The following is a 26,186-nucleotide window of genomic DNA, read 5'->3' as shown; positions in this document are numbered from 1 at the left end:
TGATGCCACTTGGCCTAAATTATTCTAATGATGATAATAATGATAATAATAATAATAATAATAATAATAATAATAATAATAATAATAATAATAATAATAATAATAATGACGACGACGATCTATAGCAGAATCTTGTAAGTTGTAATGCAACTGAAACAAACGATACAAAACGGGACAACACGTATTATAAATTCTAAACCATTAAAATCAAGATTCAATTTATAACAATGACAAATTAATATTTTTAAACAATGATGCGAATATATAAACAAAACTCCATGCATCTTATTAGATAAGTAATGAGTTAAATGCTTGGTTGGTCCCTAAGAGCATTCACATTCTAACCATCAAATTATGTGAGGAGGGGTTTTTATATTATAAAGGGTATAAAAAGTGATTGTGAGTAGAGGAGAGAGAAAATGTTACTGTTTATCTTTATATTTGGGGGGACACTGTTCACCCGTTATAATTTTTTAATATATTTTTAAAGTGGTTGTGAGTGGAAGTTAGAGAAAAATGTGATGATAATATTATTTAATTGAAAGGAGAGAGAAAAAGTATTTGTTTTTAGTGGAAATATATTGATATAGGAGTTGTTTTTTAGTGGAATGTATGTATAATTTGATGGATTGGATGTGAATGCTCTAAGGTTTGCAAAAATTGCAGACTTGGTCCCAGTTGTTTATTAATTACACGCGTGGTACTAAAACTTGTAAAAAATGAACTCACTTGGTCCCCTGCCCTAACATCAGTTAGATTTTTCGGTTAACACACCCCATGTGCATGTCACATGCGGTAATCTTGTGTGAAATGTGTGTTTTACCCTTGAAGATAAAAATTGCTGATTACTTCTTCCCCAAATCTCCCCATCACTGCTTCTACCAACATCCATTAGTTCCAATATTTTGACACAGGAAATTCATCAGTGGCTCCTACAATAATCAAACAAAATTAATGGATTTCACCTTACAAATCGGAGATGGAGGGCTTCCAAACGATTCAACAGAGATGGTCACGTCTGTCCGATGGAGGAATAGAGAAATGAAGTCGGTCGAACAAAGGAGGAGGGGGGGGTCGAGGGCTTCCGGAACAGAAGAAGGAGAGTGACGAAATCGAAGAGGGATCTTCTCTTGTGTATCGCCGGAAAATTTAGCATCTCCGATCGGGCACATTGCCGGAAAATCGAGTATCATCTTCATCTTCTACCACGTTTGCTGAAAACATTGAGTATTGTTTTTGGTGTAGCATGTAGAAGTGATGGGGTGTGTGATTGGTTTCCATTGTATATATAAGATGAATTGTCCATCACTTTCACCTTTATAAAGATTTGGGTTTTGGTTGCAGGTTAAATCTCTGTTGAGTAGGTAGCCGGAGAAGAAACCAGTGTTGGGGTGGTGAGGGTAAGGGTTGCAGAAAGACTTAATTGAAGATGATGATGAATTAATATTTTCTTTTTATCTTTAAGAGTAAATAAGGGTAAATAAGTAATTTCACACAAGATTACCCTCATGTGACATGCACATGGGGTGTGTTAACTGAGAAATCTAACTAATGTTAGGGTTGGAGACCAACCGAGTTCATTTTTGACAAGTTTTGGTACCACGCGTGTAATTAGTAAACTACTGGGACCAAGTCTGTAATTTTTGTAAACCACAGGACCAACCAAGCATTTAACTCATAAGTAATCATACAAACACAAAGAAACATAGTCTTAAGAACACATGGTGAAATGAACACAAAAATGTGTATCAAAACGAGAACTAGTTGAAACGCACCAACAAGCCTATAAACATGAACATGAGATACATGGTTCTAGCACCTATGGCCGCTACACCAACACCGCTCTTCATCGGTGGTGAGGAAGTGGATGGTGCGCCAGGAGGAGACGTGGGAGAAGGGGAGTTGTTGGTGTTTGCTTCGGCGGTGATAAACAGTTTTTGGTTGAGTGAACAATGGTTGAGGATCGTGCAAATAAAATAGTGTGGGCCGATAGTGTCGATGGTGAAACTCGCAGGACCGTTGGTTTGAATGGAAAGAGGATTTCCGGTGTTACAAGCATCGAATGCTGCTGATCGTGTAACGTTGGCCACCGTATGATTACCGCTGATGAAATTAAACACTCTTACAAGTAAATAAGTTAATTTAAAAAAAGTTTAGTGTAACGTTCGTCCAGACCCACCAAAAGTTACAAAAAAATGTCCTCAAAAAGAAGTATCAACCATGATAGTCCAAGAGGGTGTTAGAAGCAGTGGCGGATCTAAAAATTTTTTTGACTGTGTTCCTTTTGGTAGATTCTCACTAATTTTCGCTATTTTTTTTTCAAATCATACGAGGTTCTCACTAATTTTTCCCATTTTTTCCTAAACCGAATGGGTTCCCAGGAACCCACAAAACTAGCCTAGATCAGCCCCTAGTTTGAAGTCTCTAAGAAATAATATATTTGTCTGGTAAAAGTTATTTATTTCCTATTTGCGTGTGAGGGGCCATGTGGCTACACTTGTGTCTGTCAAGTCGTTATATTAATAAACGTTCTTTGGCTTTGTTGTTCCAACTAGTGGAATTTTCGTGTTTTGGTGCGGGTTTTCAGTCTGTATTGATTTGGTTTGTTACTGTACAAGTATCGATAACAATGTTGTTTGGCCGATATCGATTTGGCTAATTACGGTACCGTTACCGTAACAATGTTGTTTGACAAATTAAGAAAAACATTAAAAACAAATATTGTACCGGTACCAATGTTAACTAGTTGGTATTGGTTTAGTTTTCAAGAAAAGAACAAAAAATACTATATTTGATACGTTCAAATAATTTTTTTTATCAAAATCCTTAATAATAAGCACGTCGTATTCAAAATTTATAAATCATTATATTATTTTGCTAAAATAATGAAGAAGGTAGACGCGTCACTTTAGAAAAGCTAGATTGCAACATAACCTTGATGCATGTGTGCAAATTCTTTGATCACTTGTAAATTATTATTCATAACTCGATTTTTAGAATATCATAATGACATATTTAGAATTTTACAAAACATTGTATCATAATAGTTATAAGCGAAAAACATAATATGTTTAAAAGTAATTTTAGTATAAAACTATTATAAAAAAGATTTATTTTAATATAGTAAAATAAAAGCCACAATAAAAAAAACATTTCTAAAACCTTTTTCTTTGACACTTGTAAACCTTTAGGGAAGTAATATATTTCACATTGTACCTTGTGTTTAATAAATTGTATTTCACTGTACATGTCCTTTACATTTGTTAAGGTAGATATAATGTGTAAAAAAACATGGTTGTAGAACTCACTAGACGCTAGTCAGTCGGTGGGGTGGGGAGTAGCGATTAATCCATCGGACTTTTTATGTATAATTTTAAGTTTTAAACATATATACATATATTTTTATACGTAATTTTTTTAAGTAGACAAGTTTTGATCGGGATCTGGCAGGTATTGGCCGGAATTTGTGATTTTTCCGATTTTTTCTAATTTTTTTTTTCGATTTTTGCCGAGTTTTTCCGTGTTTCCCGATTTCTCCGATTTTTAGCAGGCCGATTCAGGCCGACTAGGGCTGACTAGCGATTAATGGGCTAATTAATGAAAATTAATCAGTTGAGGGTCGACTAACGATTAATCGGCGACTAATCGTGCTTTTACAACCCTAAAAAAAGAGTGATTACTATTTTTAAGTTGTGAGGATTCAACTGTACGTGGTGATGAATAAATGTAATGGACAAAATATATGAATTTAGAAGTAGGATTAAAAGAGTATGTGAGTTAGAGGTTACTAGTGCTAAGAAATGTTATATTAACATTTATATTTGCAACCTTCTTAAAAAATAAATGGTTGTAAGATTACAACAAAAATACCTAAAACATCGCCAACGACATAAGTATGTTGGGAAGCCCAAGTAGCATAAGGATCGCCACCAGTTGGAGTCGCCCATCCCGAGCTATCTTCAACATTGTAGGTCGCCGCTAACGAGCTTGGTACAATCAATATAGCTGAAAGTACAACCAGCCAAGGCGTTACAAGATGGTAGTTCTGTCACACCCCCAAAATCCCACACGCGGAGTACCACCGCTTGGAGGCGTGACTGACCAGGACCAAGCCACCAATTATATCAAACATAGCATTTAATAGAAATCAAAGACATAATTGATGTTCAAAACCAAACACTGTTTAAGTAGCGGAAGCATTAAATGTAAAACCCAAAACATAAGTATCAATGTGTGAATGTAAAAGTGTTTAATAAGCATTCACGAGTTCTTGTCCACAACGACCCGCCTCTCCTCTGGTGCAAGCTCCAAGTATACCTAAGGCCCTGCAAGGCATGCAGCAAATAATCAACAAACTAGTTGAGCGAGTTCACAGGAAGTAAGTTCATAATCATAGAGCGCGAGTTAACTAGTGGGGGCTTCCCATGTTTATCCTGGCTAATGAGGGCTTCTCATTAACGGTACTTACTAGACTAACTTCCGACCATGTGTTCTTCTTTACCGAGAACAGGAAAACGTACAGGGTCACGTAGGCTTTACGTGACGTGCCCTTCCCCGAGGACAGTGGTACGCGTGGGGGCTACGTAGGCTTTACGCAGCGTGGCCTTCCGACCTGGAAGCCAGTGAATGGTATTGGGTTACGTAGGCTTTACGTAACGTGTCCTTCCCGACCCGGGAGACATATGGCAAATATACTGGGTTACGTAGGCTTTACGTAACGTGTCCTGACTAACCTGAGGACGATGGTCTATAGTCTGGTATATGCGTAAGTACGAGTGATCATTCCACATTCATCATAACCAACCCAATTCCCAACCCGGGAATCCCATGCCTTGGCTGTGTGAACTCACCTCGGTTTGCTCGGCAGATACACAAAGAGTATAGATAAGCTAGTAATTTGTCAATCACGTCCTAGCATGGTTGTAATACAAGTCAGGTTTGGTGTTCAAGTATTGCACGTTTACATCAAAGCAAGCACGTATGTACGTAAACAATCAAGAGCATATAATAGTCATACACTTGTGCGATTCATCATATGTTTCCCAAACAATACCCGGCCCAAACACTAAACCCATTCAGTAAGCGGCCCAAAGATAACAATTTAGACATGAAGGTTTCGGCCCAATAAATCAACAGGCAATGTCTTGTGCGATTGGCCTAGGCCCAACTATAAACGGCCCATGGTGTTGTGTGATTCAGTTAGCATAAGCAGCCCAAACATATGGTACGTAGTGGACTTGTGCGGTCCGATTCAGGTTGTGCGATCGTATAGCAGCCCAACCCACATACTATCCGGCCCAAACATACAAATAACACATGTGCGGCCCAATTAACATAACAGTCAGCTTGTGCGGTTGGTGTGTGCTTGTGCGAGGGATCTGGATTGTACGACTGGAACTGGGCTTGTGCGCCTGGACATTTGGGCTGTCCGGCCCAACAGTCTTAATTATGTTTCAGCCGATAAGCCCAAATGAGCCTTGTGCGACCGATAATTTCTTGTGCGAATGGGCTCATCTTGTGTGATCAGGTCCACTTGTGCGAGTGGACCTGTTGTGCGTGTGATCTTGTGCGGCCGGTTAACAACTTCCACGAATTTAGCAATCAGTTACATAATCAAATTAATTCCTTTGACTCCATTCAATGGTTTCCATTCTTGTGGATATCAATCAACTACACTAACAGTTTCTATCATCAACATAATCGATCAAAACATGGCAATTTCATCACAACTCATATGAACAATTATATGAACATATGCCCTAGAACATCGACCCATCCGATTTACTTAGCACATTATCCCTCTAAGATCCGATTACATGAGCATTCACATATGACCGATTTTCAAGACACTACTTAGCACCATACGATTAACAGAAGTACCAATCATCATCAACGATCATGCATTCTAGAAAAGTATAAACATTATCGAACTTGCAATTAAAGTGCACAAGGGATCCGATTATCAAAACATTATCATACAACATGGATAATCATAAGTCATCGATCACACATAACAACAATACAATAAGCATACCAATTACTAACCGGATTAGGGGAAAGAACGAAGATTGATCTTGTGCCGTCGGGTTCGAGCAAGAAAGAGAGAGCTAGGGTTTCTTGGTGTGTTCTTGTGTTGTGAATTGTAACAAATGAGAGAAACAACAACCCTCAAGGTTGCGTTACACGGCCAAAAGGAGAAGGAATGGGCCGGCCCTTAATGGGCTGCCCTTGAAGTCCGATGCTTAAGTGAAACGGCCCAAAGGCTTGTGCGAGTGTGAATGTTGTGTGGTTCGGGTCTCATCCAATCGTGTATTTCACACACACACATAATTCATAAATTCATAAATCATATAGCTCACATAATCGTACATTTCACATAATAAATCATATAGCTCACATAATCATTCAAGTTCATAAAGTCGTGTCATGCTTACAAACGTTACACAAAACTAGGTCTAAAGTTCGAGTTGTCACATTATCCCCAACTAATTGGAAATTTCGTCCCGAAATTTGGTATGCACTCACTGAGGAAGCTAGGTAAACTGTACTGTTCACTGATTTTCCTGGGGTGTCACATCCTCCCCCCGTTGATCTGGAATTTCGTCCCGAAATTCCGAAGTAGTAGCTTCGGCCTCAGTAGTGGTTGCCTGGTTCCCGAATAAATGGGGGTACTTTTCTGTCATCCTGTCTTCGCGTTCCCAGGTATACTCTGGGCCACGTTTGGAGTTCCAACGAACTCGAACAAGAGGGATTCTCTTGTGTTTGAGGACCTTCACATCCCGGTCCGTGATTTCTACTGGTTCCTCGACGAACTGCAACCGCTCGTCGATAGTGAGTTCCTTGAAAGGAATGATGAGGTTTTCATCTGATAGGCACTTCTTTAAGTTTGATACATGAAAAACATTGTGAACTGCCCCGAGTTCAGCTGGTAGTTTCAACTTGTAGGCAACCTTGCCAACCTTTTCTATGATTTCGAAGGGTCCGACGTATCGCGGATTCAGTTTGCCCCGTTTGCCAAAACGTACCACACCCTTCCAGGGTGAAACTTTCAATAAAACCCGGTCCCCGACCTCGAATTCCAATGGCTTTCTACGCTTATCCGCGTAGGCTTTCTGACGGTCACGTGCTGCCGCCATGCGTTGTCGTATCTGTGCAATCTTTTCTGTAGCGTCCACAACAATCTCTGGACCCGTGATCTGACTATCTCCCACCTCTGCCCAACAGAGAGGTGACCGGCATTTACGCCCGTACAATGCCTCGAATGGAGCGGCTTGAATGCTGGTATGGTAACTGTTATTGTAAGAAAACTCCACCAAAGGGAGATGTTTTTCCCAGCCGTTGCCGAAATCGATAACGCATGCCCGAAGCATGTCTTCGAGAGTTTGAATCGTACGCTCAGACTGGCCATCCGTCTGAGGGTGGTATGCTGTGCTCATGTCTAACCTTGAGCCGAAAGATTTATGCATTGCTTGCCAAAGTTCTGACGTGAATCGTGCATCGCGATCCGAAATAATAGATGTGGGCACCCCGTGCCTCGAGACAACTTCTTTAAGGTAGACGTCTGCAAGTGTGGAAAACTTGTCTGTTTCCTTAATCGGTAGAAAATGTGCAGACTTGGTGAGTCGATCAACTATGACCCATATTGTATCGTTTCCACGCTGGGATCTGGGTAGGCCTGTAACGAAATCCATGGAAATTTCTTCCCATTTCCATTGAGGTATCTTTGGCTGCTGAAGTAGGCTAGCTGGTTTCTGATATTCGACCTTGACTCTCGCACAGGTCAAGCATTTTCCAACATACGTAGCAATGTGGGCCTTCATACTAGGCCACCAATAGGTAGTGCTGATGTCGTGGTACATTTTATCCGACCCTGGATGTACCGAATAGCGAGACTTGTGAGCTTCATCCATCACAAGTTCGCGTAGACCGCCATAAAGAGGGACCCAAATCCGGCCCGTTACATAGTAGGCGCCATCTTCCTTCTGTTCCATTTGCTGTCGTGAGCCGCGTAAGGCTTCAGCCTTGACGTTTTCGGGCTTCAGTGCTTCTGTCTGAGCAGCTCGTATCTGAGCAGGAAGGCTAGACTGAATTGTAAGCTGTAGCGCTCGCACGCGCTTTGGTAAAGTGTCCTTTCGACTAAGGGCATCAGCCACAACATTGGCTTTGCCTGGATGGTACTTGATAGCGCATTCGTAGTCGTTCAGTAACTCGACCCATCGTCGTTGACGCATGTTCAAATCCTTCTGCTTAAGGATATGCTCGAGACTCCTGTGATCGGTGTAAATCGTGCACCTGGTACCGTACAGGTAGTGTCGCCATATCTTAAGCGCGAAAACAACAGCTCCCAGCTCTAAATCGTGCGTCGTGTAGTTCCGTTCATGAACCTTTAGCTGACGAGAGGCGTAGGCAATCACCTTATCCCGCTGCATCAATACGCATCCCAGACCCTGTATTGACGCGTCACAATATACTACGAAGTCATCTGTGCCTTCTGGCAATGAAAGAATAGGTGCACTGCAAAGCCTATCCTTTAGATACTGAAAAGCAGTTTCCTGCGTGTTGCCCCAACGGTAGGTGACACCCTTCTGTGTCAGTAGTGTAAGTGGTTGTGCAATCTTCGAGAAATCCTTGATAAATCGTCTGTAGTAACCTGCCAGACCCAAGAATTGGCGTATTTCTGTCGGCGTACGCGGTGCAGGCCAGTTCCTGATCGAATCTACCTTGGATGGATCGACATGGATCCCATCCTTGTTTACCACATGGCCTAAGAAGTGGACTTCTCGAAGCCAGAAGTCGCATTTAGAAAGCTTGGCGTACAGCTGTTCCTTCCGAAGGAGTTCCAAAATAAGGCGAAGATGCTGCTCGTGTTCCTCCTGACTCTTGGAGTAAATCAGAATGTCGTCGATGAAAACAATGACGAACTTGTCGAGATAGGGTTTGCACACCCTGTTCATCAGATCCATAAATACTGCAGGCGCGTTTGTTAACCCGAATGGCATGACCAGAAACTCGTAGTGACCATAACGAGTTCTGAAGGCTGTCTTGGAGACGTCCTCATCCCGGACTCTCAGCTGATGGTACCCTGACCTCAAATCTATCTTCGAATAGTAACACGACCCTTGCAACTGGTCGAATAAGTCGTCGATGCGCGGAAGAGGATAACGGTTCTTCACCGTCACCTTGTTGAGTTCGCGGTAGTCGATGCACATCCTGAACGTACCGTCTTTCTTTTTCACGAAGAGTACTGGAGCTCCCCAAGGCGAAGAGCTTGGTCGTATGAAACCCTTTTCCAAGAGTTCTTGCAGTTGTTTTGACAGTTCCTCCAATTCCGATGGAGCTAGACGATATGGTGCGCGAGCTATGGGTGCTGCTCCTGGAGCGAGCTCGATTTGAAATTCGACCTGACGATGAGGCGGTAAGCCAGGTAAGTCTTCAGGAAACACCTGAGGGTAATCGCGTACAATTGGAATATCTTCCAATTTCTTTTCCTTTGCTGAGGCGTCTGAAACAAGAGCCAAAATGGCTGTGTGACCTTTACGTAAGCACTTCTGAGCCTTCAAGAAAGAGATGATGCCAACCACAGCACCACTCTTGTCGCCTTGAACTTCTAGAGGTTCCTGACCCGAACGAGGAATGCGAATAACCTTTTCGCTGCATAAGATTTCTGCCTGGTGTTGGGACAACCAATCCATCCCAATCACGACGTCGAAACTACCCAAAACTATGGGAATGAGATCAATGGAGAAAGCTTGACCAGCTAAGATAAGATTACAACCCTGAACTACGTGCGTGGCTTCTAGACTTTTACCGTTAGCTAACTCTACTACATGTTTGGTGGGTAAAAGTGTTGGTGCACGTTTTAGCAGTTGACACATTTTCACAGACATATAGCTTGTATCCGCACCCGAATCAAATAAAACAGTAACGTAAATATTGTCGAGGAGAAACTTACCCATAACAACGTTGGGATCGTTCACTGCATCGCCTCGACCTAGCACAAAAGCACGACCACGAGCTTCATTGCCGTTGTTGTTGTTTCCACCGTTGTTGTTGCCGTTGCCCTGGTTGTTGTTGTTGCGATTCTGGTTTAACTGAGGGCAATCGCGTTTGAAGTGACCTTCAGCCCCACACTGGAAACATCCCCGGTTTCCACGCTGTGGCTGCTGCTGCTGATTCTGGTTCTGTGGAGCTGGTTGCTGAGGCTGCTGATTCTGATTCGCAGGCCGTGGACTCCTACAGTCTTTGGCCTCGTGCCCCATCTTAAGGCACCTTTGACAGCGACCCTTGTTACACGGGCCGTGGTGATGCCTGTTGCAGTTGTGGCACCTAGGTTGACTACCCTGATATCTCCTCTGTCTGTGACCACTAGAGGATTGCTGACTGGGACCCTGATAGTGGTCAATCTTCTGCTGCTGAGCTTGTGGCTGAACAGATGCTGAACTTTTACTGGAATCCCCATCCCATTTCCTTTTACTGTCACCAGATGTAGCAGGAGTAACTGAGGTGGTGACATTAGCAGTAGCATTAACACGCTTGGGCAGTCTATTCTGTTTCACTGCCTGATCGGTGATACGGTGAGCGAGACGCTGAATTTCCTGGATGTTTTCGAGGTTAGCCGACGTCACGTGGCTTTGAATCTCTGGCGCCAATCCCTTGAGATACAACTCGATGCGCTTGTATGGAGGGTCCACCATAGTAGGACACAGAACGGCCAGCTCATTGGACCGTTTGGTATACGCTTCGATTTCCGATCCAACCATTTTCAAGTTATAAAGCTCGTCTTCCAGCTTATGTATGTCTTCCCGCGTGCAATACTCACGCTTGATGAGTTCCTTAAAGTCGTTCCATGGGGTGGCGTTAGCAGCTGCCAACCCTAAGATCTGGACTTGGGCATTCCACCAAGTCAGTGCTATTCCTTCCAAAGTACCGGTAGCAAATTTGACCTTGCGAGCCTCAGGGCACTCGCACATTTCAAATACTGATTCTAGCTTCTCGAACCAGTGGAGGAGTCCAACTGCTCCTTCTGTGCCGCTGAAAGAGTTTGGACGACAGTCCATGAAGTTCTTGAAAGTGCAGACTGGCTGCTGCGCGTGTTGACCTATTGTGTACGAGTAGGGCAAAGTTTAAATACAAAAGCTAGTTTAGGAGTGTAGGATCTAAAGATCCTAGCGTAAGTTATAACTACAGGTTATCCTACCTGCTTGAGCAGCCGCAAGTGCTGCTGTGACTTGGGCTTGAACGAGAGCCTCTAGCTGGGCTTGCGTCATGTTGATTCTTCCAGACATGATCTTCATAGTAACAAGTAGCATACGTAAGAATAGTTCGCGAGTAAGGCGATGACAGAAAAGCGTAGGCATATAGGTGTTCTCATGAAATCAAAGCATGTGTATCTAAGCATAATGCGAGCAAAGTTCTAAGCAGTTCTAGCATACAGGCAATAAACATAAACCTTATTACCTAGGATGTCGAGTCTTGCACGTGGAGCGAAGCGTCGTTGTGGATCGTTGAGAGCACTGTTCTGGTTATAGTCCGGTTTTAATAAAAACGTTTTCCCATATTAAAACCAAGTTCTCTATAACCAATGGCTCTGATACCAATCTGTCACACCCCCAAAATCCCACACGCGGAGTACCACCGCTTGGAGGCGTGACTGACCAGGACCAAGCCACCAATTATATCAAACATAGCATTTAATAGAAATCAAAGACATAATTGATGTTCAAAACCAAACACTGTTTAAGTAGCGGAAGCATTAAATGTAAAACCCAAAACATAAGTATCAATGTGTGAATGTAAAAGTGTTTAATAAGCATTCACGAGTTCTTGTCCACAACGACCCGCCTCTCCTCTGGTGCAAGCTCCAAGTATACCTAAGGCCCTGCAAGGCATGCAGCAAATAATCAACAAACTAGTTGAGCGAGTTCACAGGAAGTAAGTTCATAATCATAGAGCGCGAGTTAACTAGTGGGGGCTTCCCATGTTTATCCTGGCTAATGAGGGCTTCTCATTAACGGTACTTACTAGACTAACTTCCGACCATGTGTTCTTCTTTACCGAGAACAGGAAAACGTACAGGGTCACGTAGGCTTTACGTGACGTGCCCTTCCCCGAGGACAGTGGTACGCGTGGGGGCTACGTAGGCTTTACGCAGCGTGGCCTTCCGACCTGGAAGCCAGTGAATGGTATTGGGTTACGTAGGCTTTACGTAACGTGTCCTTCCCGACCCGGGAGACATATGGCAAATATACTGGGTTACGTAGGCTTTACGTAACGTGTCCTGACTAACCTGAGGACGATGGTCTATAGTCTGGTATATGCGTAAGTACGAGTGATCATTCCACATTCATCATAACCAACCCAATTCCCAACCCGGGAATCCCATGCCTTGGCTGTGTGAACTCACCTCGGTTTGCTCGGCAGATACACAAAGAGTATAGATAAGCTAGTAATTTGTCAATCACGTCCTAGCATGGTTGTAATACAAGTCAGGTTTGGTGTTCAAGTATTGCACGTTTACATCAAAGCAAGCACGTATGTACGTAAACAATCAAGAGCATATAATAGTCATACACTTGTGCGATTCATCATATGTTTCCCAAACAATACCCGGCCCAAACACTAAACCCATTCAGTAAGCGGCCCAAAGATAACAATTTAGACATGAAGGTTTCGGCCCAATAAATCAACAGGCAATGTCTTGTGCGATTGGCCTAGGCCCAACTATAAACGGCCCATGGTGTTGTGTGATTCAGTTAGCATAAGCAGCCCAAACATATGGTACGTAGTGGACTTGTGCGGTCCGATTCAGGTTGTGCGATCGTATAGCAGCCCAACCCACATACTATCCGGCCCAAACATACAAATAACACATGTGCGGCCCAATTAACATAACAGTCAGCTTGTGCGGTTGGTGTGTGCTTGTGCGAGGGATCTGGATTGTACGACTGGAACTGGGCTTGTGCGCCTGGACATTTGGGCTGTCCGGCCCAACAGTCTTAATTATGTTTCAGCCGATAAGCCCAAATGAGCCTTGTGCGACCGATAATTTCTTGTGCGAATGGGCTCATCTTGTGTGATCAGGTCCACTTGTGCGAGTGGACCTGTTGTGCGTGTGATCTTGTGCGGCCGGTTAACAACTTCCACGAATTTAGCAATCAGTTACATAATCAAATTAATTCCTTTGACTCCATTCAATGGTTTCCATTCTTGTGGATATCAATCAACTACACTAACAGTTTCTATCATCAACATAATCGATCAAAACATGGCAATTTCATCACAACTCATATGAACAATTATATGAACATATGCCCTAGAACATCGACCCATCCGATTTACTTAGCACATTATCCCTCTAAGATCCGATTACATGAGCATTCACATATGACCGATTTTCAAGACACTACTTAGCACCATACGATTAACAGAAGTACCAATCATCATCAACGATCATGCATTCTAGAAAAGTATAAACATTATCGAACTTGCAATTAAAGTGCACAAGGGATCCGATTATCAAAACATTATCATACAACATGGATAATCATAAGTCATCGATCACACATAACAACAATACAATAAGCATACCAATTACTAACCGGATTAGGGGAAAGAACGAAGATTGATCTTGTGCCGTCGGGTTCGAGCAAGAAAGAGAGAGCTAGGGTTTCTTGGTGTGTTCTTGTGTTGTGAATTGTAACAAATGAGAGAAACAACAACCCTCAAGGTTGCGTTACACGGCCAAAAGGAGAAGGAATGGGCCGGCCCTTAATGGGCTGCCCTTGAAGTCCGATGCTTAAGTGAAACGGCCCAAAGGCTTGTGCGAGTGTGAATGTTGTGTGGTTCGGGTCTCATCCAATCGTGTATTTCACACACACACATAATTCATAAATTCATAAATCATATAGCTCACATAATCGTACATTTCACATAATAAATCATATAGCTCACATAATCATTCAAGTTCATAAAGTCGTGTCATGCTTACAAACGTTACACAAAACTAGGTCTAAAGTTCGAGTTGTCACAAGTTCCTCTCCATCTACTTGTTAATTAACTTCTAGATGTCTTTGTTACAGCCTATGCAAGAGTAACAATAGATAATGAAAAGCCATGCTTCCATAGTCACAATATAAAGAAGTTACAAACCAATGTCTAATTGACATTTGGAATAATATTTATGTTTGTTTTTTGTTGCAATGGACACATATAGATATAAAATTATGCAAGTAAACGATCGCCTACAACACATTCCATATAATACTTTACAATGACTGTTTTTAATTTATATTGTCGTTCTTATGTCATTTGCCATGCGTCGAAGTGATTAATGTCAAAATAAAAATTAAAAATTATAAAAAATAAAAAAAAAAAAAAAAAACTTCTCCTCATCAAATTTTACTGATCTTTAAGTTTAAAGTTTAGAAAAACTATATATTATTACTGGATATATCATAAGCATAACAATAATTGTAGATAGAGAATATTGTTCAATACATAACCAGTATGCTTAATAAGAACCAACATGTAAAGTGTAACTAAGAACAAACATGTAAAGTGTAACTAAGAACAAAGATTTTATGAATTATAAAGAGAACAAGAGGATGTAGAATTCGAGTCCGAGGGGGGGGGGGCGCGGTTTACCTATTCCACGGGGTTTCCGCGCATCTGGGGTGTGCTACGCTTTCTAACGGTGGTCGAGTAGTCGGCCTTTGGATATAGCTCCGAAACGGTGGGTTTACACGTGGAAAGCAGTTAGTCGTTCAAAAAAAATCGTATTCATTAATATCAACATTATATACAAACGTCACTATATATATACATTTAGATTACTTAAGAGACAAGAGTTGTAGATGTGGTACATAAATGCATTCATAACATGAATCATATAAGATGTGGTTACATATATCATGTATTGTATTGCATTTAAATTAAGTACATGTATTTATTTGGTTTTTAATGTATAGAAGTTAAGTACATATAGAGGATCTGCTAATGTTAATGTATTTATCATTAATATAAAAGTAAGTCAGTTCTTTATTAAATTTTGTATGAAGAGATAGATTTAGTATTAATTAATAAATTCTAATGCATTTGACAATAATAAACATATAAAAGACAATAATTTTTTAAAGACTAAGAGCATTCATATCCAAGGAATTAAATTATGTGTGTGTTGTTTTTAAAATATAAAGAGTATAAAAAGTGGTTGTGAACTTGTGAGTGGAGGAGAGAGAAAATGTTACTTTTCATCTGTATATTTGGGGGGACACTGTTCACCCCTATAAGGGTAAAGTTCTTGTACAAATAATCTTAACATACTAAACATACAAATTGAAGGAAAACTCAAAAAGACAAGGTGGCATTTTTGTAATTATCAATAACTATCAAAGTTACTCTACAAATACCTCTAAAAAAACCTAACCACTCCCCCCACCCCCAAAAAAAACCTAAACCCCCCACCCCCCCCCACCCCCAAAAACCTAAAAAAAACCTACCCCCCCCCCACCCCCCAAAAACCTAAAAAAAAACCTAACCCCCCCCACCCCCCAAAAACCTAAAAAAAACCTAACCCCCCCCCCCCACCCAAGCTAAAATGCTAAAAACTAAACCCCCCAAAAAACCTAAAAAAAAAACCTAACCCCCCCCCCCCCACCCCCAAAAACCTAAAAAAACCTAACCCCCCCCCACCCCCAAAAACCTAAAAAAAACCTAACCCCCCCCCCCCCCCCACCCAAGCTAAAATGCTAAAAACTAAACCCCCCAAAAAACCTAAAAAATCTAAAAAAATAAAAAAAAAAAAAAAAACACAAATTATTTTATTTTTTTAACATTTTTTATTAAAAAATCGCTACTTTTAGTAGCAGCAAAAAAAAAATTTTTTTTTTTTTTGCTAACGAAATGTAGCGATTTTTTAATAAAAAATGTTTAAAAAAAATTGTGTTTTTTTAGGTATTTTTGGTTGTAACTTTGATAGTTGGTGGTAATTACAAAAATGTCACCTTGTCTTTTTGGGTTTTCCTTCAATTTGTATGTTTAGTATGTTAAGATTATTTGTATTTGATCTTTTGCCTAATTTTTTAATATATTTTGAAAGTGGTTGTGAGTGGAAGAGAGAGAAAAGGTAATGATAAAGGTATAAAAAATATTATTTAATTAAAAATGAGAGAGAAAATGTAGTGTTTTTTAGTGTAATTTAGGATGAGAATATGATGGATTGGATGTGAATACTCTAACAATACGCACTCACTATACTACTAAATTACACGTTGCCCAGTATTAGAATTTAATTCTTTTCCACTAGTGGATCCAGGAATTATTTGCTGAAGGGTGCGAATGAGGTGTTCAACCGTATTTTCAAGGGGTGCGGTCGGGTTTTTTTTCTTAAAATATACACTAAATGTTTTTTTTTTCAATGGGTGCGGCCGCCCACCTTGGCCAAAGGGTGGGTCCGCCCCTGGTCTTTTCTTAAGAAGTTTTGCTTCTTAGGCCTCAGGGTGTGGCATCGCGTCACCCCGCCACCTCACCTTTTATAGCGTCCCGGGGCACCAACCACCATACCACCGCCATTAAAAGGGGGGGGGGCGCTAACGGCTCCCCGCCAAGGTGCTAACGGGCGTTTTTTGGCTTGATCGAGGCATTTGGTCAAGATAAGGGAGCGTTATGTCATTGAGGGGGCTTTAAACCATTGCATGTAAGTTAAAGGAATGGGCTTTAAAGCCCCCTATGTGACGTGGCGTTGAGGTGGCGCTTATATAGCATGATAAAGCCCCTCATGACTTTATACCACACCCTCCAGCCTTACCACTGTTTTACAATACAGTAAAATTCTTACAATAAATAAACAACATATATAATAGGACTGGCAATAGATAACTTGTAACGATTAGACTTGTTTACCAGAAAAGTACACCATGTGATTTTTCACTTTCTTATAAATAATTAAAATTAGAAGGCTATAATCCATCATTTCTCCTTCTTGATACATAAAACATACAACTGTGTTATAGACATCGGATATAAAATAGTTAAACGAGTCATATTCATATTTTTATGTTGTTCGCGTCGTTAAAAGATAAATCAACAATAAGATATATAATGTATCATGTGTGAACTTTCCCATATGTACAAGTCCCAGATTTTTATGTTCAAAAAAATAAATAAAAATTGCACCATCATGTCAGTCGATCAATTAAACCCTTACTATATCAATAACTAAGCTTGAATTAAAGAATTATTGCTGTCCTTATTTTTTTTAAATTGACTGTAATAACAATGGGCAAGATAATTATTTATGAAAGGTGTTTAAATAGTTTTTCCATAAAAATAAAATATATAAAAAGTCGGTTGAACCAGTACCTAACACTTGGTATTTGCACTAATAGCATTAGAAAGCCGGTTGAAACGGTACCTAACACCTAACGCTTCATATTATAGTTTGTATTTGTCAACGTAGTGCACACAGCACACACTTGATGCGTAGCATGTTTGTTTTGAATATTTTTGTTTATTAGCTGATGTTCTTGCAGTTGTATTTATCAACGTAGTGCACACAGCAGGACAACAACAACGTAAATTCCACAAATAGCGAAGCTACCTATAGGGTCTGGGGAGTGTGAGATGTAGACAAACCTTGCCTCTATCCTAGGGGTGTAAACAAGCCGAGCCGAGCCGAGCACGAGCCCGACTAGGCTCGAGCTCAGCTCGTTATGTTTTTATGAAGCTCGAGCTCGAGCTCAGCTCGGTTCGAGCCTACTTCTTTGAACTCGAGCTCGGCTCGCGAGTAAAACCCAAAGCTCGACTCGGCTCGACTCGGCTCGAGCTATTTCGAGAACAACCTCAAATGAGCTAGAAGCTCGGCTCGAGCTCGTTTCAACAGCGATTAAGCGAGCCAAAGCTCGGCTCGAGCTCCGCTCACCAATGTCATCATCATCATTATTATATTATATATATAAAAAAACTAAAATTTTGTTTAGGCTCGTTTGGGCTCACGAGGCTAAACGAGCTTTGTATTTCAGGCTCGGGCTCGTTAAGGCTCGACTCGTTCGAGCTTTTAACCGAGCCGATCACGAGTAGCTCTCGAGCCTCTGGGCTTGTTTACACCCCTACTCTATCCCTAGGGATAGAGAGGCTGCTTCCAGAGAGACCCTCGGCTCCAAAACGTAGTGCACACAGCAGTCAGTTCAATAATAAAAGGAGTTGAAGATTCAACAGATGTTCTTGCATTTGTGCTTACATATCAAAGGACCTTCGGTGATAAACATACAAAATAACATGTTGTCTCTCGGTGAAGGTTGTAACATTTGGTAATCCGTCAGAGAAGGTTGTGCAGAAAAAGGTTGTGTGTAAAGACTTCACCACGGATAATCGACGAATGTTATCAAGGGATTAACAATAAAAGTATCATTGTTGGATTACCCTCGGGGACTTGGCAAGAAAGTCCTCACAAATACACAGACGGATTAGCGACAAATATTTCACCAACAAATCAGCAATAGCAAAATTTTTCATAGCGGTAATCGTCCAAAAAACTATTCAAACACGTTTAGTAAAACCTTACATATAATAAAGCGTTAAAAATGAACCGATAGGTGTTTACAGGTAACGCAACGTGTGTAGACCAACCGGACCGTGAAGAGTTATGACATGTCCCATGTCTCCAGTTTTAACTTATAAAACACTCTGTACCTCATCAAACGTAAAAGTAACTCGTGCTATAACACATAATCGCAAAATTGATACACAGTTTAATGATCACCAGCCTATGACCACGAGTAAAATAACTTATGAACAAAACCAGAACAACAATAACCACCTCCAACAACCTACTCTGGAATGTATTGTTGGTCATGAGTGAACCCTTTTATGATCTTAGAAACAGAAATGAGGATGATGCACATGCGGTTAAGACTGAGATATAGGACCAATGCCATGTTTGTGCTCCAAATACCTGATAAATGTTAAATATTGAATTATAACAAGAGAGATTATATTAAAAATATATATATTTAAAAAAAGGGCTTTCTAGTTGTATATATTACATAACCATAATTCTGACCAACTATGTCGATTTGGGTCACTTGTAGTCTCAAATGGGTCAAACAGGTCAAAAGTCGTCCGTTATTTCAATTTTATACGACTTTCAAATTTGATGTATTAATTAAGGTTAGGTTATTTTTGCACTAAATTGTCTTTGTAATCATATTTAATGAATTAGTGATTAATTTCATAAATAAATAAAAAAAGGTGTTTTCGGGTCAACCTAGCCCAACATGGTCTCTTTATGACCTGCACCCTTTTTTCAAGTACTAAAATAACCTACATTTTATTTATAACAAAAGAATTATAAACATATTTACAAGAAGAACAATAATCTATAACCGATTTAAATTTACTAAACGATGATGATCAAGTGACACTTTAACTAACTAACATGAGAATATAGAAAAGGGGAATGATTATATAAGAATAACAAAACAAAAAAGAATTGCTGGGTCAAGAAAACCATTTCAAAGACAATGTGTGGTCATATGACACATGCAAATCCTTTTCTTTTTATCTTCTCACCTACCCTATGCATAATTTTTGCATACAAATTATATCATATATGACATAAAGTTGAAAACTTTTTATTATCAGAGCAAATAAAACCTGTAAACAACAATTTTGTTTCCGACAATGTCGTATGGACAGAGTACACCTCAAAAGTTTCATAATTTTTTAAAGAGTAAATTACGTTTTTGGCCTCTGTGGTTTATATCACTTTTACTATATTAGCCCAAAATAAGAATTTTTAACATATCTGCCCCCATGGTCTCTATAACTAACCATTTTGGCCCCTAAGTCTGGAGATCATGGGGGCCAAAATGGTTAGTTATAGAGACCATGGGGGCTAAAATGGTTAGACTTAGGGGCCAAAATGGTTAGTTATAGAGACCATGGGGCAGATATGTTAAAAATTCTTATTTTGGGCTAATATAGTAAAAGTGATATAACCACATGGGCCAAAAACGTAATTTATTCTTTTTTAAATATATATTTCCTGTGCATAAACGCCCTTAAGTCATGCAATTTTATTCTAACTGAATACCTAGAAAGCACATGTTGAATAAAAAAGTTTCAACATTCACCAATACCAAAATTACGATAAAAATAACATGAATATGTCTGATCCATTGGATGACACATCTCTTGAGACATTTTCTCTCTAGTCATCTTTTCCTTTGATTTTGTCATGTGTTTCAACCTCCTTTTAAGCATATGAATAATTGTTACAAAAATTTGTAATACAATGGAACACAGAAAAACTTGAATGGCTATTAAGAACTATGTGACAACAGTTAAACTTCACTACTGTCTTTCATGTTCTCATTTTTCAGAGAATGCTAATCATAGCTCTTACTAGCGTCATGTTTAAACTTTCTTTAAGAAAAGCGTGCGCCTGATGCGTGAGGCGAGAGAGAGTAGGTGAAATGTGAGATGAGTTTTGACTGGGTAGATGTCTGGTGAATATTATTTGCATTTTCTTTTAATTTTCATACATTAAACTTAACATTTACTTTCTTTTAACTTCTTTGGTTGTACATAGATGTTCTTTAGTTGTATATATAGAGAGAAAAAAAAATCCTAAACATAGGATAGTTAATGTTTCTTTTATATTCTTAAATTGTATGGTATTTTTTTTTATTAAAGTACATGGATGATGGATGGTTCCTGTGATTTATCAAAATTTTGGATTTGGTCGCTAGCTTTCCAAATGTACACGGATGATCCCTGTAGTTTGCATTTTGTAACGGATTTAGTCCCCCCAACTTTGCATTTGTCAAAAGTACATGCATGGTCCCTGTGGTTTGCACTTTGTAACACATTTTACCCCTAACTTGGACCTACCGAAACCTTTGGATTTGTTGGCTGGGGACTAATTGTGTTACAAAGTGCAAACCACAGGGACCATCCACATACTTTTAAAAAAGCTAGGGACCAAATCCAAAATTTTTGTAAACCGCAGAGACTATCCGCATACTTTACTCCTTTTATTATCTTATTTTTGGATGTTTAAATACTGAAAATAGTATCATATATAATCTATTATTACTTATTAGACGCCTCACGTACGTTTAATATCATAACTGAAACATGTAAATACAAAATTTTGCAATATTATAAACAGCTTCATACCTTAAACGATAGACGAGATGAAACCGAAGATGAAGACTTCAAAGCTGGAAAACCTATATCATACGCAATCGTCCCATCAGGTTTATACAGACCAAAGTTCCGTTCAGAAGTAGGGCCCGGCTTTGAATTCTCATTAAACAAAGCAAATATATACGCCTTCAACATAGACTTCGGTCTTCTTGGAGTCCCCTTCCTTTTAGCAAGTCGTTTACGCAGATTATAATTATACGTTCTCGCGTTTTCAGGTGTCGCAGCACCTTCGTTTTCATCTCCATCCGAAGCCCAACCCGTTTCCGTCACAATAACTTCCATTTTACCAAATCCCGCATCTTCAAGTGCGGCATACGCAGCATCGATCTGAGCATCAAGCATGTTGTCATAATGCAGATTCGTTTTTTCATCGTCTACGCCATCGGTTGGGTTAAATAGCGCGTAATTTATATCGATCTGATCTGGACTACCCATGTACGCCAAAAACGGATACGCGTTTAAACAAAACGGCGACCCCATTTGCGTAAATAAGTCTAGAAGCTTCTTCATGTTTTGCGCAACGTCTTCTTTGAACACACACGATGATGGCGGGTATGAATTAGCGAAAACCGCCTGTGAATGCGCGGTTGTTATCTGAACTACTTTATCTAACTGAAGTTTTTGCGTTGCGTTGTAAATGTTTTTAACCGCACCGTATAACGCATTCTGGAGATCTAAATCACTGCCTCCAAGAACTTCATTTCCGACTGCGATTCCGACAATATGTGTGTTTGAGATATACGCTTTCACGTTATCTGTAACCCATGTGAGGGCGTGATCAGCGTTACTACTCATATCTTTAACGAATTCGTTAGGAAGACCGATCACCAGATCGAGACCGCTACCACGAAATGCTTCAAGAACAGTGTGATCGGCATCGTATATACGTACGTTTTTTATCTTGGCAGCTTTAAGAAGCCTAACAACTTCGTTAGGAGTTGGGATATTATTTGCGATTCTTCCGTAATTTATACCGTAAGTCCCTGTGAAAGCTTTAGCCGTTACATACCCTGAGAAAAAGACTAAAAATTAGTATTCATAATGATCAGTCATAATAATACAACAATCACTAACAAGAGATGAATTCTCTTCAAGCACGCTTTCATACTACACAAAACTCAAATCCAGTTACAGAACTTCCACAACTCTTCGTGTTCCTGTCGAACAATACCACAATCACGAAAACAAAAACAGGCAACAAAACCAATCATCCACTAAGATCCTCAAATTGATTGAAACAAAACTCATAACTAATCACTAATAGCATCTATTAACTAGATTTCAAACTACAATTCAGTATCAAAACTTCCACAGCTCTTTGTGGCCCAAAATCACAATCACAAAAACAGATAATCCACTAAGATCGTCAAATTAATCGAACTAAAACTCACAATTAATCACTAATAGCATCTATTAATCAAATTTCAAACTACAAATCAGCATCAGAAGTTCCACAACTCTTCATGTGCCTGCCAAACTAATTCACAACTACTTAACAAACAAAAACAGTCAACAAAACCGATTGATCCACTAACAACCTCAAATCGATTTAAATAAAACTCACAACTAATCACTGATAGCATCAATTAATCAAATTTCAAACTACAAATCAGCATCAGAAGTTCCACAACTCTCCGGTGCCTGCAGAACGAGATTACAATCACAGAAACAAACAGAAACAGGCAACAAAACAGATAATCCACTAACATCCTCAGATTAATTGAAACAAAACTCACAAGTAATCACTAATAGCCTGAATTAACTAGGTTTCAAACTACAAATCAGCATCAGAACAAAATTACAGTTACGAAAGGAAAAACAAACAAAAACAGTTAATAAAACCGATAATCCACTCCGATCATCATCGAATTAATCAAACCAAAATTCACTACTAATCACTAATCACTAATAGCATCGATTAACCAATTTTCAAATTACACATCAGTACCGATTAACTAGATTTCAAACTACAAATCAGAATCTGCGTCCGTACCAAAACAAAATTCACAAAAAAAAGAATACAAAAACTCGTTACCTTTATGAACAAAAAGGACTAAAAGCAGAACGAAACATCTACCAAACGATCGCAAATTCTTCATCTCGGAGTGAACAAAACGAGTCTAACGACGTCGTTTTCAGTTCTGGAACTCATCCATGCCATAAGACGAACTAATTGACTAATTTCTCTCTCTAAATTAACTCCTCTCTCACTATATTAACACAGATGTATGTCTGTGTCTGTGTATGTACAGGTTTCTCTCTCTATATGTATATACAATCGAACTTCTCTCTCTAAAATGAAGTTTTCCGGTGACGAGGAGAGTGGAAAGGGACGGTTAAACGGAGTCGTTTTGTTGGAGTGGACGCGTTTTATAATTTGGGAGATATTTTTTGAAATTTTTGTTTTTTGTCGATATTCATCTATTGCAATGATATGACGTTACGATTGTTTGTTTCATTATATAAGTTTCATTTTGGTGCCTTTAATTTTCACGTTATTAAAAAAAATAAAGAGTAAATTGTCAAAATCGTCCCTAAGGTTTGATCATTTTTTCATTTTCATCCAAAACAATTTTTTTTATACAGTATAATTCTTCACTTTTTGGATTTTCATCCAAACGTCTGACTTTTTTTTATCAAAATCGTCACTGATATTTAGGATTTTTTGTCATTTTCATTCAAATGTTTAATAGAAAAATAAAACAAATTAGATGTTTGAATGAAAATGCCAAAAAAATCCCAAAAGTGAAGGACTATATTGTAAAAAAAGTTGTTTTTGGATGAAAATGACAAACATGTCCAAACCTCAGGGACGATTTTGGTAATTTACTCTAAAATTAAGAGTAAATTATATTTTTCGTCCTTTATGTTTGTAGCGGATTGCAGTGGATGCACTTTAACTTCAATACTTACAGTCACAATCCTTTATTTGGTAAACTTATTACACATTTCGTCCTTTATCGCTAACTTTGTTAATTTTTATAGTTAAATCTAGTTATGGGGGCCCACATGAGGACAAATCTGTCTTTTACCAAACATTTCAATATTAAATAACAAAAATAAAAATTGTAAAATATATATCTCACCTTTACACACAGACGAGGAAGCAGGCTATCCGTTGTAATCTGGTACAAACATAAAGGACGAAAAATGTAATTTACCCAAAATTAAATTACTTTCTATGTTTTAAACTTATTTTTACGATTTGTTTGTTTCATTATATAAGTTTCATCTTGGTGCCTTTAAATTTTCACGTTATTAAAAAAAAAAAAAATTAGTACTTTCTATGTTTTAAGTTTTTTTTTTTATGAAAAGTAGTTTTATAAGATTTTATATATATAAAAGTCGTTAAACATGTCAAAGGAAAAAAAAAGTCCTTCGACTCGATTGTGCAAAATTATCGCGAGCTTGTGAACAATATATTAAATATAAAATATAATCATCAGGGCCGCCCCTGAGAATTCATGTACCATGTTCGAGCTCGAAAAAACGTATTCTTAGAACTTAACGAAATTGAGTATTGGCTCACTAAAAGTCTAAATCTGATGTCAATGAGCTAATAACTAATATAAACCACAAAAATAGTTTTGTAAGTGGGCATATGTTGATGTTTGTATAGGTATACCCTATTAATTTTTTTTTACATATACATACCACCCTTCGAAATATTGGGCACTGGCCGGCGGTTCTCCCCGCCCACCCTCAGCCGGCCAGGTAATGATATATATTATTTTTTTTGGAAAAGAATGAAAATTGAATGCCAGTTCATATGAATAATATAGAAGTAACAAACTATTATTTTGTGTCTTTTTTTTCACAAGACACGCGTTTATATTAGTTTAGTGACTTTGACTTTTAATATAGAAAAAATCGGGCTGGTGCCTTTTTTGTGCTTCTTTATATGTTGAGGGCTTATAGGGAAATTGGTTTAAATGGTTTTTTCTTAAAAAAATAAGATAAACTCCTATCTTGAGTGATTAAACTAGTCTCAAGCCCATTATATGAGGTAATTCAAGCTTAACAAGTTACCTATTTGGCTATTTAGATGATGGTCCAATCAAACTAAATAAGCATGGGTTGAATAGTTTTTCTCAATGTTTTAAAAACCGGTTCAAACTAGGGGTGTTCAAAAAACTCGTGGTTCGCAGCTCGCTCGAAACTCGTTCGAAAAGAGCTCGGCTCGAAATTGGCTTGGTTTGAAACGAGCCAGCTCGGCTCGGCTCGGTTTGTAAACGAGTCGAGCTCGAGCTTGGCCTGCTCGGCTCGCGAGCTCGTGAGCCAGCTCGATAAGGTTTACATCCTTCATTTTTTTGTCCGGCATCGCTTAGAAAACAAAAACTAAGGGAGTATCTCCCCTATAAAAGAAGGTAAAGAAAATGTACTAAGTGAGTTAACTACTTATACTTGCATATTTAGCCATTTGGTTAAATATAATTACTATTATGGCACTTATTCTATGAAAAGATTCATTTTTACGGCTTTTTAAGTCGTAAATATTGCGGTTCTTTGTTAGTTCGAGCTAGATCAAGCCGAGCCGAGCTAGCTCGAATTTTAATCGAGTCGAGCTCGAGCCTCAAATCTCAGCTCGATTTGAACTTCGAGCTCGAGCCGAGCCAGCTCGAACTGAGTTCAAGCCGAGCTCGAGCCGGGTTGAGCTCGGCTCGTTTACAGCCCTAGTTCAAACTGGCCGATTGTATCGGTTGAACCGTCCGGTAGAACCAGTTAAACTGTCCAGTGCACCCGGTTGAACCACCCGATAAACCCGGTTAAACTGTTTTTTAGCCAAATCCGGTACAGTATATATACCGGATTTTAAAACATTGGTTTTTCTATATAGGTCAGTTTATTTCTTAAATTCAAAATATATCTCAAATCTCCTAAGTCAGAAACTAGCTCAACCATACAGAACATCTTGTGGTTGTATAACATATAACAAGTTATATTTTAATATTAAGAATTCAAAAAAATAAAGATTGATA

At 39.1% G+C, this 26,186-nt stretch overlaps 1 protein-coding gene across 1 annotated transcript; it reads right to left on the bottom strand.

The window, feature by feature from the left end:
- Positions 1-18,487: 18,487 nt before the first annotated feature.
- Positions 18,488-23,633, bottom strand: LOC110877286 (glucan endo-1,3-beta-glucosidase 14). Its single transcript, XM_022125437.2, has 3 exons — positions 23,243-23,633; positions 21,178-22,217; positions 18,488-18,949 (listed from the first exon to the last, which is right to left on the bottom strand). Exons 1-3 carry the CDS (start codon positions 23,304-23,306, stop codon positions 18,863-18,865), a joined length of 1,191 nt encoding a protein of 396 aa, XP_021981129.1. The 5' UTR covers positions 23,307-23,633; the 3' UTR covers positions 18,488-18,862.
- Between the last annotated feature and the right edge of the window lie 2,553 nt (positions 23,634-26,186).

This window comes from Helianthus annuus, chromosome 9 (genome assembly GCF_002127325.2).
Source record: "Helianthus annuus cultivar XRQ/B chromosome 9, HanXRQr2.0-SUNRISE, whole genome shotgun sequence".
In the NCBI taxonomy this organism is placed as follows: Eukaryota; Viridiplantae; Streptophyta; class Magnoliopsida; order Asterales; family Asteraceae; genus Helianthus; species Helianthus annuus.
The sequence above is the reverse complement of the archived record's forward strand: the minus strand, read 5'-3'. Positions and strand labels throughout refer to the sequence as shown.